Here is an 18,873-nt window from a genome sequence, read left to right as displayed (position 1 = left end):
TCGGCCCAAAATAAATAGCACCCCTGGCGGCCCACTGGGAATTGTTTTGCTGCTGCAGACGGCCCAGGCCGGGACTGTGTGTGTTACATTGGCGTTGTAGGAATAGAACTGCATTGCAACCAAGGATCCCTTATACTTACATTAAACCTGCACCATACACATACAGTACGAATGCATTATGTAAGAAAGATGAAAACAAAGAGACTCTTTTGAATACTAGAGTAATGATTAATGCTACTTTCTTGTTTGTTTCTATTTATCATACATACCTAATCTTGACAACAAATATCGTCCTACTTTACTCATTTTAACAACACATAGTGAGCTTTCTTGCAACCCTCCTATTGGATACTATTGGTACTGTATTTACTCTACATTAATTTTATTTCAGCCCTGCTCAGGCATACATTTCAAGAGGAATTGTAATTTTTGACTTCATAATCAAAGTGAGATTGAAGGGTGGAAGCCACAAATGTGAAACTGGCCATTCAAAACGCATGTTAAATGTACAGTGGAACCTCTGGAGTTGAATGCTCCGAATTAAAATGTAGCTTACATTTGAGGATGGGAGAAATAAGGGCTCAAAATTGGATACAACTTTGCATCACACCACCAAAGTGCATGCTAATTCTGGGCATTTATTTATTTATTTTTGTATTTTCACACTTGAACATTATCCCTGAATGAATTGTTTTCGAGCTCAGAAGTTCCACTGTACATTATAATTGTCGTGAGGTGGAAACCTATGTCCAAATTTGTTGGGGTTTTTAAAAATATATATATTTTCCACAAATTTACACTATTTTGAATGGCTATAAAATAGCTTAAAAACTTTATCAACATATAGTGTTGTTTAATTACTAGGAAAATAAGATTTTTTTTTCCTGAAAAATAAGGGGATTACTTGTCTTTTTTTTTTTTTTAACACTTACGTCACCTAATGCTGATAAATGTGGTTAACACATGCTTAGGTTTATATGATTCTTGTGACACTAAATAGTTGCCAAACCCACAAAAAACTAAAGTCATGTGGATATTTGTGTTTAGGGCATCATACCAATGTCCTGTTTGTAAACCTTAAGTAAATACACTCCCATGATTAAGTGGGGTTGAGGGGTTTCTTTGGATTCTCTCTCTTTTTTTTATTTTTATAAATATAAATAGTTTATGAAGAATAGAAGAGGTTTACTGTCAGATTTAGTTGTGACATAAGAGTACAATGTTGGAGTGGCCTGGATTTCCCCCAGCTTTGTGCTAAGCTGTGGTGGCTACACTAATGTGTCTTGAGCATCCCTTACCAAAGAAAAACACTTGAAACGATGTGCTCCAGCACAATTCTTTGACCCGAATTATGGCGCTCTGGCCCATAATGGGTAGGCTTACAACAGCACAAGAATACAAAATATTATGTTAACTATTGTGTAGACAGAGGTGCCAAATCCAGGTCCAGAAAGTAACAATTCTGCCACAGTTTGGCTTTAGCCTCAGGTCTTAGTTAGCTAGCTCCCTAGCTAGCTCTCAGGGTGTTCGTTTACCTGCTAGGGAGCGAGCTAGCTAGCACTGGTGGCTAAAGCCAAACCGTGGCAGGGTTTTTACTTTCTGGACCTGGATTTGCCACCTCTTATCATATATTCTTAAAAAAGATGGATGTGAATACTCAAATCCAATGGCTCTTTTATTTAAAAAAAACAAAACAAAAAAACCTTCACTTAAGTATGTACAGTTTGTGCAAAAACATTTAAAGGTTTCAAGGACTTTACATTGTAAGTTCAACCTCAAGGCACATACATGGAACAACATCAACATTTCATTATGAGAACAGAAATTCTTAACTTTGGTTCCGAAGAAACATCTCGGTGGGTCCTCTAACGTGGGCAATATGTCGCCATTTTACATGCAGTGTCAATTTTGCAGCGAAAATCTTCATTTTTTTCCTTTTTTTTTTCCTTCGATGCAGTGTATCACAACCACTGGGTGGATGATTTCTGTAAAATATACTTTTAAATTAACATGAACAAAATGAAAGGTCATGATGGTACTACGTGCAAAGATCAATAAATTTGTGTTGCTGATTTATTTGGAAGGATTTGCCAACAGGAAGTGTGGCCTAAAAACTTAAAAAAAAAAAAAAGAAAGAAAACAGCACAAACCGACACTGGCAGTCAGTTTGCATTCCATTTTGTTTAATTCCATTAGTCTCAGCATTATGTTAAATGCTTTAACCATGTATTAAATGAGGAGTAATGCATACTGCAAAACAACCACTAAAACGCTTTCCCAGCCTCGTTGAGTCATTAACCACACCGTGTAAGAGCGCTGAAGGTCTGGCAGTCTGGATGAAAAGTCTCATTAGCTTGTGTATGTGTGTGTCGTGCTTAGCAGTGTTGTTCCTATTGGCACTGTTTAATGTCGCCACCAAGGCCGAAGTAAATGTGCTTTCATTCAGGCATTCTCTCCTTATGTCTCACGCTGTGTTCTGTCTATATGCTTCCTCATATTCCTTCTCCTGCGTCAAAATGTAAGGCAGATATATGAAATTGTCAACCCGATTTCAAAAGAAAAGAAAAAGCCAAGGTGGAAATGTTCTGTTGCTTTCGCGCACGATATTATGGATCAATGGGTGCAGCAATGAACTGTTGGTTCAGTGCTTAGTCAGCTATGCTTTACGATTGTTAAAGCGGGCAGGTCAGGAACACTTGGTACATCTTCCGGGTGCGCTGTAGTGATGGCAAAATGAAGCTTCATGAAGCATTTGCGATACTTTTGGACTCCTCTAGATGGTGCTCTTGGTTTAAAGATAAAGGCAAGTGCAATGAAAATGGATTACATTTGCATTGCATCTTTGAATCATGAGTGCCATCTTGAGGAGTCAAAAAGTATCGCAAGTGCTTCATGAAGCTTCATTTTGCCATCACTAGTGCGCTGATATGTTGATAGTAGTAGAAAAAGTTCAACATAAAGTGGAGATGCTCTGATAACCACAGAAGAAACAAACAGAAAATTATAAATCAGACAAGTACATTGAAATGTGTATTGTGCTATTTTTTAGTTTAAATAGTGACATAGAAACTTGATTTGGACAAATAAGTGCAGCTCAAATCACTGGCAAAAACTGGGCGGCCATAATGGGAGACAGTTCTTGATTCAATCTCAAATGATTAGCCTTGATTAGAGTCAACCTTGTTGATCACATGGCAAACACAACAAGACATTGCTTTGGTTTGGTTTCCTAAGAAAAAAATATTTTGTGTAATATTTTTAACTTGGTAAAAAGTATGGAAATGTGGAACTGCGAATATGGAGTAAACAAATACTGGCAAATACGTTTAAACCTACTGGTAGGCAAAATGTTAAAAATTTTGCATTTTCCCCATAATTCTGCAATGTATTGACTTGCACATGCACAAGTACAAAAAAAACAAAAAAAACATTTGGTCTACGTTATACCAATACGTTCATAAATTAAGTACGTAAACATTTCTTCTTAATTTTCATTAGTTATTATTCCGTCTGCAATTCATGATTTCCGTTCGACATTTTTTTCCCATAATCCCATGAAGTATACGCGTGGGCAAGTCATCAACCCATTGCAGTGGGGGAAAAAAGTTTTGAGCATTTAGCCTACAAGAACATTGGAAGGTACTTGTAAATACACTCTAAAAAGAGAATTGTTGAATCAATTTAAGTTTACAAATTAAATTGTTGACCAATTTTAAAAAAAATGCTTCAGTTGGTAACACACAAGTGAATTAAGTTAATCCAAAGTAAATATATTGTTTAATTTATTATGAGTTCATAAAACTTAATATATTCACTTGAATTAAGTTCATTCAAAGGTAATACAAAAATGTATTTAATTATTAATTATTTATTACAAATCAAATTTAATATATTCAATAGTGTTTTACCAATTGAAAAAAACATTTTTTTCAAGTTGGTCAACCATTCAATTTGTAATCTTAACCCCTTAAAACCTGCATTTTTTCAGCTGGACATTTTTTCTGCTTTTTTTCTGATTTTGACTCTTTTCCCACATAAGAACAACATGGGGGGAAAAAACTGGGGGTTGAACATGATCATGCAATTCAACTTTTTATTGGTTTACACACGCAAATATTTCATGTCCACTGTAATCATCTATGGGTCCGAAGGGGTTAAGTAGGTTCAACAATTCTCTTTTTAGAGTGTACATTCAAACACATTTTCAAGTACATTCAAACGTACTTCACATACATTTGAACGCACTTGTAAATATGTTGAAACGTACTTGTAGGCTAAATGCTAAAACTTAGCATTTTGAACAAATACGTATTTGTTAATATGTTGAAACGTATCTGCCAGTCAAAAATGTTTAGTCCATATTGACAGTTCCATATTTCCGTACATAAGAGCACTAAATTACATCTCAAACATATTTAATAATGATGGGGGTGGGGGGGGGGGGGCAAACATCTTGCAGTTTGGTACTTACTGCTAGACTACAAACCTATCTTTATATTGGAATACATAGACTATGAGCCTGTTTCCTTCCATGAGTGGGTGAAGGTGCGCGCCTCACAAAGAGTTAACTCACTCTTGCCCAGCGTGAGTTGGGTGCAGCCGAGTGAAAATAAAGCGCCCATATTTTTCTCCCTTTTTTAGGTGGAGGATTATGAGGAGAGTGGGCGGGGGAGCGCAGTGGCCAAGGGTGGGAACTCTTTAAGCTTGGCCCCCTCAAAATAAAATGATGTCAAATCAAATAGAGTCTTCTTAAGCAGAGCATAATGAAGACCTCTCGCTGGCACATGGCATGCAAAGAGTCCGTGAGCTGAAGGGCAGGGAAACGGCTTTAATTGAGCACATGCTGCGATCAGAGATATTGGGACAGGGACAGGGAGGCAGAGAGCCAGAGAAGTGGAAGATGTGGGAAACAGTGCCATTCGTTCCTGACGCCATGAATTGCACAGGTGGAAAGCAAACAAAACATTTCATTAACACAATCAAAAGGGTGATTGATGAAGCATAATGAGCACTTTGCCTTGTGGATGATCATAATTTCAACATAAATGTGTGAACTATTGTGTGTTGTCTTTGGAAAAGCCCAGCGTAGCACGCCACAATGGTGAAAATCCATACCCTTTCGCCACAATGCACGAAAACACAATTAGTTTGAAATGATTCCACATCATTAAAGAAACCCGATGAGCAATAATAATATTATAACAATGCTGTTTGAGCAGAGTAATGTCATCTGGGTTATGGAGTGAGAGGCGATGTGTGGCTTTGTTTCCCCCTCCCTGTCTGCTTCATGCCCTCTGTTCCACACTACGCTGAGAGAAACTGCCCCCTTGTGGCCTCACTTGCTCAAACAGGCTGAAGAAAATGAAGGGGGTGTGTATGACAGGCCGCTCTCTTGAGTCTCAGCACATTTATGCACTGCATCAAGAGCAATCATTCTTTGTTGCTTTTTATGTTCATGTTAATCAAGATGCTCCCGATTAATAGTGCGCAGAAGATGACAAATCCTATTTCAGAGTTTTCCAAAAAGTGTCTCTTAACCCGGGCTTGTCTTGGCTCGGCTATAAACAAAAAGAGCACAGACGATTTTAGAGTTAAAGGCACTTTTGGGATTTCTCTGCAAGGAAATAATCCAATCGCACCTCTTTCACAATGCCTCACAAGCAAGTGCCACTATTGTTTCCACGAATAGGAAAGAGCACTTCAGCTTCTTTAACAACGTGCTACACTCTAATAAAAGTAATAAAAAATAACCCAACTATGGGTCAAAAATGGACCGGTCCTCTAGTTTGTGTCAAGAAATGGGTCTTTTAGTGTAAAACAACTCATAATTATCAGTCAGATCCTTTAATTGGGTCGAAAAATGGGCCATTTAGTATGAAATAACCTAAAAAGTTGGGTCAAATTGACCCATAAAGTGGATCGGTCCATTTAAAAAAAAAAATCCATAATTGGGTTACTTTTGATCCAACTGTTTTTAGAGTGTAAGCAGTTGGGTCAAAAATAACCCCACTATGAGTCAAAAATTGACCGGTCCTCGACTTGGGTCAAGAAATGGGTCTCTTAGTCTAAAAACTCTTAAATATTGGTCAAATCCTTTAATTTGGTCCCCCCCAACAAAGAAAAAGGTAATTTTGTATAAAATAACCCAGAAAGTCAGGTCAAATTGGCCCATAAAGTGGTGACCGGTAGTTGGGTTATTTTTGGCCCAACTGTTCGATCCTCTACTTGGGTCTATTTGGCTCAACTTTGAGTCAACAAATGTTTTTTTTAGTGTAAAACAACTCATACATATCGGTCAGATCCTATAATTGGGTCAAAAAATTGGTCATTTTGTATAAAATAACCTAGAAAATTGGATCGATCCATTTTTGATCCATAATTGGGTAACTTTTGACCCAACTGAGTGTACTAGTGCCATTTACATGTGTACGGGAATTTTTATATCTACTCGGGAGCGTCTCAAAAAGGCAATTTGTTTTTCTTTTTTTGCTTCTGTGGTTAGCAAAGGATCCCAGCCCTCAAGGTGCCCAACATTTTTCCAAGACTGACAGCATTTGCCAGAAGCTACACCCAGGGTGCCATGATTGTACAAATCTGTGTTCATGTACAGTATTGACCATGAAAACAACGTTCAAAACCCTGCTGTTTATAAAAAAACAAACACTTGGATCTCCTTTTTCTATGAATAAAAAAGATAGCAGAGAATCCCACGTTATTATCCACAGTATAAATTACATCATAGACAGAACTTGGAAATATATATATGTATATATATATTGTACAGTTATATGTCACTAGAATTTTTTATATTTTTCTGTTATTGTCTACACAAACAGTGTATGTTTGTATTGTACGTATCGTCAATGGTTTTTGGAGTTTGTGGGTGTTCCACGGCGATATTTGCCACGGCATCACGTGTGGCAAAACTCTGTACTCGGTACGTTGCTGCTCTTGCAGTAGGCTATGCTATTGTTACTGAGGTGACAGTCTCTGAATCCAATCCCCCCATTGGGCGTGTAGATAGGCTGAATGCGGAAATCTCCTTTGAGCAGCTGCTCGTTGTTCAGCGCCACTATCTGGAAACTGGTTTCAGTCATTTCAAGAATGGAGTTATCCTTCTTGGTTCCAGCCTCGCAGTAGTCGTCTTTTCTGCGTCCTCGGTTGTATTTCCACTTGTTCGAAGATGACCGGCTCTTCCGGTGCATGTGCCAGCAAAACAGACTGAGTAGTGTTACTAAGATGATAAGCACCGCTCCGCCTATGATGCCAGCCATTAACAACGTGGAATTAATGCTCTCCTTCGGAGTTTGCCCTGAACCTGGAGACTTAGTCGGCAAGGCTGACTTGGTCCTGGCCTCAGAGCATATTGTATCCTCTCCGGGCCTGTAGGAGTTATGGGTGTCCAAAACGTGCACACAGATCCGGTACACAGACCGGGGTTCCAGGTTGGTGAGGCTGATACGCCGTTGGCCCCCACTCACCGTCCGTTCTTGCATCCCTTCGTTTATTTGGCTTTGGCCCCGTTTGACCCAAGTGACTTTATAAGCTGTGACGGTGAAATAGGAAGCCCAGCTCACCTCTATACTCGAAGAGTTGACCACATGGAAGGAAATCTGAAGGGGGTCCTCGTAAGGAGGCAGGGGCCCGGGAGGATTGTGATAGATTGGGGGTAAGGGTGGAGAAGGCGAGTCGAAGTAGTCAGGAATGGATGTGGTTATAAGAGTGGAGATCATGGTGGTGGGAGGGGTGGTCGTGGGCGGAGGAGGGGGTGTAGAGCGAAGCGTAGGCCACGGCGGTTGGTCAACATCGACTGGACATTCAATAATATCCAACGTGAGCTCACGGATTGCCATGCCGCGCACCCTGTCGGGACTCTGACACACGAACCCTCGGGCGTTTATGGAGGAAGGCAATGACTTGAGCCACACCACCACCCATTTCACCGCACAGTCACAGCGCCACGGATTATTTCGCACAATGAGATGCCTTAAGCTTGACAGGCTATCAAAGACACCCTGTGTGAGAGTCTGAAGTTGGTTGCTGGAAATATCCAACTTCTCCAGTCTATTTAAGTCCGTAAACGCAGCTATTGGGATCTGGTCGATCTGGTTCTCCTGCAGGCTGAGTTTGACCAGTGACTGGCTAGGTAAAAGGGGTGGGGGAAAGGTGAGCGAGTTGCGGGCCAGTGCCAGTTCTCTGAGGCTGGCCAGTTCCTGGAAGGTCCCCGGCGCGATGCCCTCATCCGTCAGCAGGTTCCCGTCCAGCAGGAGGCGCTGCAGACGCGTCACGTTCTGGAAGGCCTCCTCTGCAATGTTAGCGATTCTATTCTCATCCAATCGTAGTTCTTTCAAGTCCTCTGGAAGGCCAATGGGAACACTGCTTAAGTGGTTCTTGGTGAGGAAGAGGAGTTTGAGGCTGAGTGCCTCCCTAAAGGCCCCTTCTTCCACCCCCACTGTGGAGATGGAGTTGTCATCAAGGTGTAACTCCTCTAATCGAGTCAACTGTGCTAGAGCTGCCCTGGAGATTGTTTGAATATTGTTCTCCTGCAGATGCAGTACTCTAGTGTTTTTGGGCAGATTGATGGGAAACTCGTCGAGCTGGTTGCCATAGAGATACACAGTCTCCACAGAGGCCAGATTATGAAGTTCCATAGGAAAGCCAGCATTGTTGATCTGGTTGTTATGCAGGTAAAGGACCTTGTAGCCCTCCTTTATACCCAGAGGCACGGATGTCAGGCTGCGTTCGTTGCAGTACACAAATAATTGGTCACAACGACACTCTTCTGGGCAAGAGGCACCTGGGCTGAATTGCATTTGAAGGCTTAGGATTACAGTCAACCAAAATTGTAAGAATGAAGTCCAATCCTTATTCCAGGGTCCAGCCAGAAACTCCATAGTTGAAATTAAAAAAAGGAAACTAAAAAACAACCAGACGGGAGTAACACAAAGAAAGAATACATATAAATAATGGAATAATCCAACAAATATTAAAATTCAAAAAAGTCCAGCATGGAGAGTCTGGTAAAGATGTCTGTTGCTGGGAAATGATCAGGAAAATGTGGGAGTAATCCTGTAAATGTCTTCGACTGACGAGGAATGGTCTCATTAGTGGCGGCCGGTCCTTTGACTGACTCCATCCATGCTGAGACGTCAGACCATAGCCAGACTCTTCACTGGTTGCGCCACACCGAGCTCATCCAAGGCCCGTTTGAAGCCACGCGGCAGAGAGCCACCGCAGGCTCCATTCGCCTGTCTGTCACACACTGCCGCTGTTCCCCGACTGGGGCAGAGTCCAAGGAGGGTGACATTTGGAACCAGAGACCTGTGGGAAAACAAAGAAACGATAGTATTTTCAGGGTGGCCCGGTCGCTCCCCAACCACCCCCACACTTCCCCATCTTCTTCTCAGTGACGCACACAAGAACACGGACTGTATCTTTCAAACTCACTTTGCTATGTCGACAGAACGACACAAGTGACAAACACATTCTTTAATTTATGCACTGACTGATTGGAGACGAAAATTAAACAGTCTGATAAATATTCAGAACAGCTCTTGCATATCCGGTATCACAGACATAAAGGAGGGTTTTGTCTGTCAAGAGAGGGAACTGAGATCAACAACACACACATACACACACACTTGGATTTGCGGCAGTTGTAAGAGAGATCAATGATGCTTGGTTTTAAAACATGACATTGAAGACGAGTGACAAGTGCATAACCTATACATAGACCAAAAAATAGATACCGTAAAATCCCACGTATAATACGCACCCGTGTATTTTGCGCCGCCCAAAAATCACCCTTAATAAGCTGTTTTTTTCTCTGTACTCGTGTATAATACTGGTTTGCTGGCATCCTTCATTATACTGGCCAACATGTTTTTTTTCGAGTGCCAAGGACATTTGAATGATTTAAAGTAATTGTGGGATGCTGAGTCTGTCCATCCATTCTTTGAATTGGCTCTCAAGTTAGAGAGATTGATATTTTTAGCAGTTAATTAATTGATAATTGATTTTACAGCTGTCAAAATTAATTGATTAATCGATAAGTAATCAATTATCAAATTAATCGACAAGTATTTTAATAATTTAGTAATCGTTTGGAGCGTTTTTTTTTAAATATATATAATTGTCCAAATCCTCTGATTTCAGCATATCACCAGGAATTGTTCACTGATTTCTGTAGTCCTTCATCAAAGAAGACTGATTATCTTCTGTGTCTAATCAAAATAAGACATTTGCAAACATCTATTTTTGGAAAACAATGACCGAACCGGTAACACAGTACAAGATGCCCCTCCCCCCGTTTAAAAAAAAAATCACTATACGAATATGAAGTAAACACCAATCACTGGTTAATAAACAGTAATTAGGGGGGAAATGCTTTTGTAATAAACTTAAATGCAAAATTAAAATGAATCCAATTAGTCGATTAATCGAGTAAATAATATATAGATTAATCGATTCTAAAAAATATTCAATAGGGACAGCACTAATGGATTTGGCCTGTTGTTTATTCTCTAATATACTGTAAGTGGAACACGTTTGTTGTTTTCTGCTAGTATAGCCTAATTTTCACAATTGTTTTTTTTCTTCCCCCTTTTAGATAAATGTCTCCTAGATTCTGATCGATGCAACAAAGTGACGTCAGTAATAATTTTGCAGGCGTAAACAACACATTTGAGTGAGCCTGGCTCGTTCAAAAGTGATCAGTAGGAATAGCGACTGTGCCAGACTGTCAGCACCAATGTGGGCAGTTACTTTTGCAGAGGTGGGCGTGTCAATGAATTTTGAGCATCCGTCATTCTGCAATCAACAGCCGTCATCATCATCAGTCCGTCATATTTCAAGATGAACTGTCAATCCGTCATTCATCGGTTGCTCAGCAAAATGAGCGTCCGTCAATGTTTCCGTCATTTGACGTGAGCACCCATCAATGTTCCGTCAATCGTCAATCCGAAAAAATGGGACGCCCATCATTACGCCAAATCATCTATTTTTCGAAAATTTCCATCAATCATCAACAAAACAGGCGTCAATCATTGACGGCTTGACGGACCTTCTGTTAATAATGACGGAATACCCACCTCTGTCTTTTTGTCTATTTAACAACTGCCTTAGTAATCAGATGGTTTTCGCCATCTTGCTTGCTGAAGTCTGGCTTAGCAACTAGCTAACGCTGGAGCCGGTGCTGAATGCTGGCGACCGTCGCCGTATAATACACTTTCAGCATAATTAAGTAGTTTTTTAGCATCCTTAATTAGCAATTGAACTTGATTTTAGGATGATGTCTAGTTGACGTTGGTGGCAAAAGTTTGCAAGACAATGTGACTAAAAAAATTTGACCAAAAAAAACGAGACAAGTCAGCGGTCACACCCGCTGCCGGGAACAATTTCAAAATAAAAGCGACCAAGGACCTAATGTCATGTCATGTATTACTGTATTTGGCAAGATTTTATTCTGAAGTCGGACTCACCACTGGCTGTGTGGTCCGTCATGGATAGCATGAACAATTGTTGAGGCTTTTAGCTTGAATAGTTTTGCTCAGTCAATGCACATGAACAATTTTTTAAACGAGGTACTTACATAAATTTTTAACATTATATATTAAATATCAAGTTTGAAGGTAAGTGCCTTTTTCTATAACATCTAGGTATCGGTAAACATCTATAACATTTTTATTTCTAATTTTAAAAAAATTATTATGAATAAGTGTATATGATTGGACAATTTGGGATAATTTTATATGAAAAAAAAAGCATTTTTTTCACAGTACTGCCTTTATACCCAGAACAGATTATGAGTAAACACACTCATGCGTGTAGTATACAGTTGGAATGTTTTGCCAGTGGCCCAAGGACATTTTTCTTATTATTATGCTTAGCCCATACTGCACCTTCATCACACTCCAAATATAAGGGTATGGATAATGGAATTGCAGGTGAAGAGCAGCTCACACACACTTATATAAGAATTCCACCTCTCACTCCGTTGACATACACAAGTTGTCAAATGGAATGAGATTACGAAATAATTGAGTCTTTCCACCTGCAATGAATGATCAACACAGGCTATTTTTCACAACTGAGAGGTTTCAAGTCAAGCACAAGGCCACCACATTACCGAGGACCACAGATCCATTATTCGAAGTTTTATGAGCTATCAAACATTCTCTCTCGTCGTGCATGATTGAAAGATTCTGGTTGTCATCGGTTGCTTTCAGCCTTACTGAATGAAGCTCCACCCTGAGTCGTTGATGAATAACACACAATTAAGGGAAATATGGGGTGAATGTTAAGCACATGAGAGTTGCATTATGTTGTATTTGAGGATCTGCGAGACAATTGGCCGCCTGAAATGATCGTTCCATTTATTTATTTATTTATTTATTTGATATTACTGTTAGGTGAAGTTGAAACGATTATATGTTTAAATTCCCTGAATTGCATGTGTACGAACAATCTTTAGACATGCATCTGTGATTTATTTTTCTAAATGGAAAGAGCAGCTTTACATTTAATCAAATAAGCAGTGGGGAGAGTAAGCAACCGTGGAAGGCGATAAAATGTGCTCCCACAGCAGCACGCACAGCAGCACAAGGCAATTGCAACCGTATATTATTGCTGAAACCATTAAAAAAAAAAAAGTACAAAACATACCAACTATTCATAGTATAGCCTACGTAGGACTTTGTTTTTTGGTTGACCAACCCAATTTTTTTAAATTAAACAATCAGTGGTCTATTCCTCTTTTATTAAATTTCCAGGCTAGTGAGCACATATTCCCACCTCCAGATGAACGCTCCGATACGCGGCCAGGACAATCGGATTAGAAGTGGATTTGCTGGGAGAAACGCAATTAAAAGTTGAAAACGGGGAAGGTATTTAAGAGGCGATAAGAAGGCGGATCAGGCATACTTCAAAGGTTGCCCGGCGAGCGCTGTTCATTCGGATGGAATATTTCTAAGAGCGCTTGAAAGGCGTGAGGTGCATAGAGAGTGAAATCTCCATTTGGACCCGTGCGCTTTCGGAGTAGTAATCTTCAATTGGGTAAAACAAATAAATAAAAACATTTAAATACATTATTTTTTGTTTTGTTTTTTGCAGAGATCCTAATGTAACCTTATTGTGCATTTATAAAGTTACATTAATCGTCATTTATTATCAATTATTTTCCTTGCAATGATGATGATAACAACGGTACCTTTGCCGAGTGGTTATCCGTCCCCCAAGCTCGTTCAACTTTTCTCCCTTCTCACAGTATCCTTCATGCAGTCCTGCTGGATGCTCATGCGTAAAGGTCCGGCTGCTAGGTTCCGATCGAGCGCCGTCGCAGCATATTTCACGCCTTACTTTTCCCACCCCTTGTTTTCTTTTTCTATTTTACCAGCCGCTTTAACTCAACACCGAGTGAGGGCGGCTGAATGCAGGGCGACGATCGCAGCTCCGAATGTTCCCGGTCCACTCAAGCACAACTGCAAGGACCCACTCGTGGAAGTGTCCGCCGCCCGCTTTGTCACGGGCCATGACGGCTGGCTGCGTCCGCCCGGTGCGCTCTTTCAGTGGGGATCAACTTCCACTTCAGTTTCTCTCGCACAAGACTTCCCCGGAGTTGTTTTCTTAGATGGATCCAGTTGATAGTGCGACGTGTGCGCTCTTTGCGCCTCTCTCTCCTCTCTTTCTCCCTCCGCCCTCTCTCGCTCTCTCTCTCTCTCTCTCTCTCTCTCTCCAGTCCGTCCCTCCCCTCCTCAGAATAAAGAATGCATATCCCCCAGCAGCCCCGTAATAGCTGTGAGCCACCTCCCCGCTGCCCTCACACTGCAGAAAATAGTTTGTCTTTCATGCCATTTTCTCCAGACTATACCTTAACCATCACGTGAGCAATCATTTGCATTGGAATTGATGTTCAAGACACAAAACTCCACGACAGGGGTTTTCTTTGCATCTCTTTCCTCCATATAAGGTTTTCCTAACTTTTTTAGTTTAACACCCATTTTTCAGGAAGGCATACCATAGACATATGCATAATGTATAACTTCAAACCAAAACACCTGAGGCCCTGCCTGATTGATGACCAAGAAAATATAACTATATAGGCTATTTCAAATCCTTGCTCTCCCATGCTATGTTTCTTTTTAATTCCCCCCTTTGGAGAGAAACACTAATATTATTTTCCCTCGTCTCTGTCCTGTCAATATTTCACACATTGATCACCAGACCTTCAGACGGTGATGCCACTACAACTTGTTAAACATGATGATTTCACCCGATGGCCAGTCCGCCCATGACCTAAAGTGTTGGAAAATCTCAATCCTGAATTTATGAACGCAGGGAGCGCTAATTGTGTGCAGGTTCGAGGGCCTTTGTAAGGATTTGTTTTTAATGGTGTTTTGGTAAAAGGGGTGTCAGGCGATTAAAATTCTTAACCGTAATTAATCGCATGACTTCAACAGTTAACTCACGATTAATAGATTTTTTTTTATATCTGTTCTAAATGTACAAAAATGTACAATGAAATATTTACTTTTCAAAATGTTCATACTCTTAACAAAAGTGGGAAAAATGTTAAACTAATAGAAATGTGGCTGCATCTTTTAGTCATTGATACAATAAATTCATAATAATTCATAACATTGAGTAAAAAAAAAGAAAAAAGATTGCATGTGAATATGGGACTGGAGCCCAAACATAATATCATTTCGCACCTGTTAGGTGAACCTGAGAATGACACCCTCGTTAGGATGAAAATATTAGACTGAAAGGACATGCGGGAGCTCTTGCAAGGCACGTTGAATAGTTGTTTTTTGTTGTTGCTGAATTTATTATAATCTTCATTTTTGCAATTTAAAAATCGCAATAAATATATTGTTGAAAAAAATTAATTTGTTTTTTACTGCACAGTAAAAAAAAAACGAGTGTGATATTGATTTGTGTTGTAGTCATGTTTCTGCCACTAGATGGCGTAATTGCGTTGGTAACAGCTCAGTGCATTTCTCTTTTCATATGAAGAACTATCAAATCTTTAACATGAAGTAACTCGTGAGATTTTGCTAATTTTTTAAATTATAAAATACAATTTGACCCCAGTCTCCACAAATATATGCATTATTATCAAATTTATTGCTGTAAAATTGTATTTAAAATTTTTGGGGAAAAAAGTGGTATTTAAAAAAAAGGGTGGCAATAAAGAAACTAAAAATTAACACACTTATTTTGACACCCCTAATTTCAATATTAATTAGGACTACCATAATTTTACAACTAGAGCTCCCAGAGCCGTCATTTTGACGTCATCGCCTAAATTGTTTATTATTCGCTGTTTTAATATACATTGATATAATAACACCTAATAACTCAAATTTGTAGCTGCATAAACCAGTTATTTAAATGGCAACCTATAAAATTCAGATGTGAAATCTGTTGCAACACATTTAAATAAAAATAATTAACGTCAATTTTGCAGAAACTTCACGGTTCTTTAAAAGATAGTATAATTCTAAAGTTATTCAAAGTTGCTATTATTGGACCATAAATTTCTTATTTGAAAATGTAAACCACAGTAGGTTACACAGAATTAGCCGTAATTTTGTAAAGTATAGTCAAAACCTCTCATGTCACAATTTGGTAAATTGAATACATTCTTCACAAATCTGCACAATTTGTCAATCCACACGTGTTTTTACAAATTGACACCTTAAAATAATTGCCTGAGTCATTTTTTTATTAGATTTGTCAGGAAACACAACAAATCGAACCATTTGCATGAGATGATTTAAAAAAAAGAAGAAAAAAAAGAATTTGGATGGAAAAAATGACAGGCAATTGTTTTAAGAGGGTGACAAAAAGTTTAACCATTCTAAAGTGTTGAAAATTAACTCTTTGACAACTTTACCAATTTGATAGTCTGAATTTGGAGGTACAAGAATTCCACCCAACGCCAGTGATATATTTAAATTTGATATGCTTACCTAGATTTTTACATTGCACGACAAGGCTCATCCTTTTTTTATATGATTTGCACAATTTCTCATTTAGCCATTTGGTATGAAAATGTTGAACTACAGTAACTCTTTCAACTGTATACTTTCCTTAGTATTTCTATCACCTGACTCTATCAAAATGTTGTAAAAACATTGATGTTTTTCAAGTAGAATACAAATTAAGCAACATGTAATCTTTCAGCCAAAAGTGGGAAAGTCAACTTGCGGGCATGTGTGGCTTGTGTGTGTGCGCGCCATTCAGTCATTCGTCATCTTTGATGTGAGAGAGATGAAGTTGTGCGCAGTATGAAAGAAAGTTCAGAGTAAGTTCAAATCTTCTTTTACGTTATTCTATCACATCTGTGACGTCGATGATGGTAAACTTTTTCGTGCCCATGTTATTATAGCTGGTAAAGATTCACTGTTAGTGACGTTAATTGTGAACTCTTTCGTGTTTCAGATGTGAAAGATGAACTCTTTGCAGTTAGTGGTGTTGAACATCTGTAATATGCCACGTGGGCTTTTGGACTACCTGGTTCTAACTGGAGTAATGTTTTTAATGTGTTTAAGTGTTGAACAGTCAGTACTAAAAGCCACTCAGTTATCCTGAGCAACTACTGTACAACTGCTGGTTGCGGTCACATGATCCTTGCAGGTCAGCAGGTGCAGACAACTGATCTTTGTTGTTAGCTAGCAAAGACTACTGACACAACATTGTGGGGCGCTATATTCGTAGATGGTGCAGCTGCACTGGAGCATAAAAACTAGCGCATCTTGATTTTCGTGCTAGTGCAAGCTTTTTGGGGATTTTGGTTCATCTCTTTGCGCCATGCTGGCGCATCTGACAAAAGAACCATGTCTAAGTGTTGGTACAGGTATCCCAATGTGATTTTGGTTAATTTGATCGGGGCAATAATTATCTTTTTTATTTTAATAAATCCTCCCCTGGCTCCGGGGCAGGGTCACACACGAACACACACATGAACACAAACGATTGGGGTGGAAGGTGGTCTCTAAATGCCCATTTCTCAGATATTTGATCTCCCTGACCACATTTCATCATCTGGAAGTCTGTTTGCAGCACCTTATAAACAAACATGGATTTAGTCATATCAGTTTCTTTTGCCGCCATGTCAAGGGATGCGGCTCTCAATTTTAAAGGCAATGTTCACACCCACAACATTTAAAAAATTCTTAAGCTAAGCTACATGCATCTGTGAAAATACCAAAACTTTGTCTAGCCCTCATTCACGCAGACTTTGACAGCCCTGGGCAGGAAAATCCCTATGACTTTCCCATACCTGATGTTTTAGATCAGGGGTTTGCAACCTGCGGCTCTGGAGCAACATGTGGCTCTTTAGTCCCTCTCATGTGACTCCCTGTGAATCTAAAAAAATAATAATAATATTAATTGTAGAAATTAATATATTTGTTACATAATTATTTATATTTTTTAGCTAAAATGTTCTTGAACTGAATTCATGATTAAATAAAAATGAATAATTAAATATTTTGAAAAAATATGAGTCCAAATTTTTAAGTTGAACAAATACCACAAAATCTCCCAAAAGTGACCATAAATGTACTAAAAGAAAGCGGAAAAGCAAAAAAATATAAAATAAAATACCATAATGTTCATAAGGTTCATAATGCCCACAAAATTGCCAAAAATGTAAAATAAATTGATAGCAATAAAAGGCAGAAAATAGTTTTTTTTCATTGTATCATTTCAGTATTGATATCAACTTTTTGCATTTGTGGTATTGAACTGAATTTTGATATTGTGACAGTTTTGGTCAGTGCCTATCGTGTTTAATTTCAGCTGTCATGCACAGCAGTAGGCCGTAGTCTAAATCTAATTTCTTCATAAAAAGGAGCATCTGCTCACTGTATGAATTATTGATAGCATAAATTCAGAGGAAACAGTCTATTTTTATTTTTGTCTTGATGGATGTGTTTGCAGTGCTATGATCTTTGTGGTGTGGCATTCATTCACGCAAAAGCCATTACCCAATGAGTGTCGCTAACACGGCCATGTTAATTTATATGTTCCTGACAATGGTTGTATTTAAATTCACAACAATTAGCAGACTGTTAGCACCAGCATTACACCTTATTTCCATAATGGTGTTGACATTTGAGTTGTTTTTAAAAGGACACCATTTTAAGTGTGAGAACCATATGTAAGAAACAGTCAATAACCTCTATGTAATTTCAGTGGAAATTCCCTTTCTTTCCTGCGCCCGGAGAGCTTTGGTGTGGCATATTTACTCTGCACGCTTCTGCACCTTGATAAAATTGCAGATACGCAAGACTCTTCCGCACTGATGTCCGTCTGCGCCGCTCCTAACAGTGTTAACGGAGGGCCGAGAAAAAGGGGGGGAAAGTCATCTTAGATCCGCAGATTTGTTTATCCCTTGGTGAAATTCATTACCTTCCCGAGGGACATCATTAGCTTATCACATTCCTCTCTGCATTCATTTACATCTGGACATTGCGGAGCACTTCAAAAGGTGGCAGCCAAATTAGTGTTACAAGAAAAAGTAGAAACCCTGCAATAATTACGCATATCTTTTACTGAGCAAACTGTGGGAAATTATGGCAGGATTGCACACTGCTGAAGATACGGTATATATAACTAAGGCGTTTATAGGGAATGGATGGAAGTTTAGACTGCCAATCAATGTGTTCATTAATTTCTAAGGCGATGTAATTATGTTTACACCCATCGATGATCAATATTCATGCATTTAATGTCACAGCAGAAGGCAGCAATGTATGGAAGATGCCCAGACTCAGTTTATTGCAACAGCAAAACCCAAACCTGGTATTTTTGTTGCATTTTTGTAATCAAGGCTATATTGTCTACAAAAATATACTACAACCCTTT

At 39.1% G+C, this 18,873-nt stretch overlaps 1 protein-coding gene across 2 annotated transcripts in view; it reads right to left on the bottom strand.

Moving 5' to 3' along the window:
- Positions 1-1,662: 1,662 nt before the first annotated feature.
- The window catches only part of flrt2 (fibronectin leucine rich transmembrane protein 2), a 60,305-nt gene continuing 43,094 nt past the window's right edge, over positions 1,663-18,873 (bottom strand). Inside the window, exons 1-2 of one of the 2 annotated variants that reach the window (XM_086061329.1) lie at positions 13,208-13,652; positions 1,663-9,321 (exon numbers count right to left, since the gene is read on the bottom strand). In XM_086061329.1, the coding sequence (XP_085917455.1) occupies positions 6,912-8,894 (1,983 nt within the window). In that variant the 5' untranslated portion in view covers positions 8,895-9,321; positions 13,208-13,652 and the 3' untranslated portion in view covers positions 1,663-6,911. Of the gene's footprint in view, positions 9,322-13,207; positions 13,653-18,873 lie in introns of those variants that run through there. The other variant, XM_086061330.1, reaches the window with a different exon arrangement.

This window comes from Leptonotus elevatus, chromosome 18 (assembly GCF_054856555.1).
Source record: "Leptonotus elevatus isolate MCC_2025b chromosome 18, RoL_Lele_1.0, whole genome shotgun sequence".
Taxonomy (NCBI): Eukaryota; Metazoa; Chordata; class Actinopteri; order Syngnathiformes; family Syngnathidae; genus Leptonotus; species Leptonotus elevatus.
This window is presented reverse-complemented; position numbering and strand designations above follow the sequence as displayed.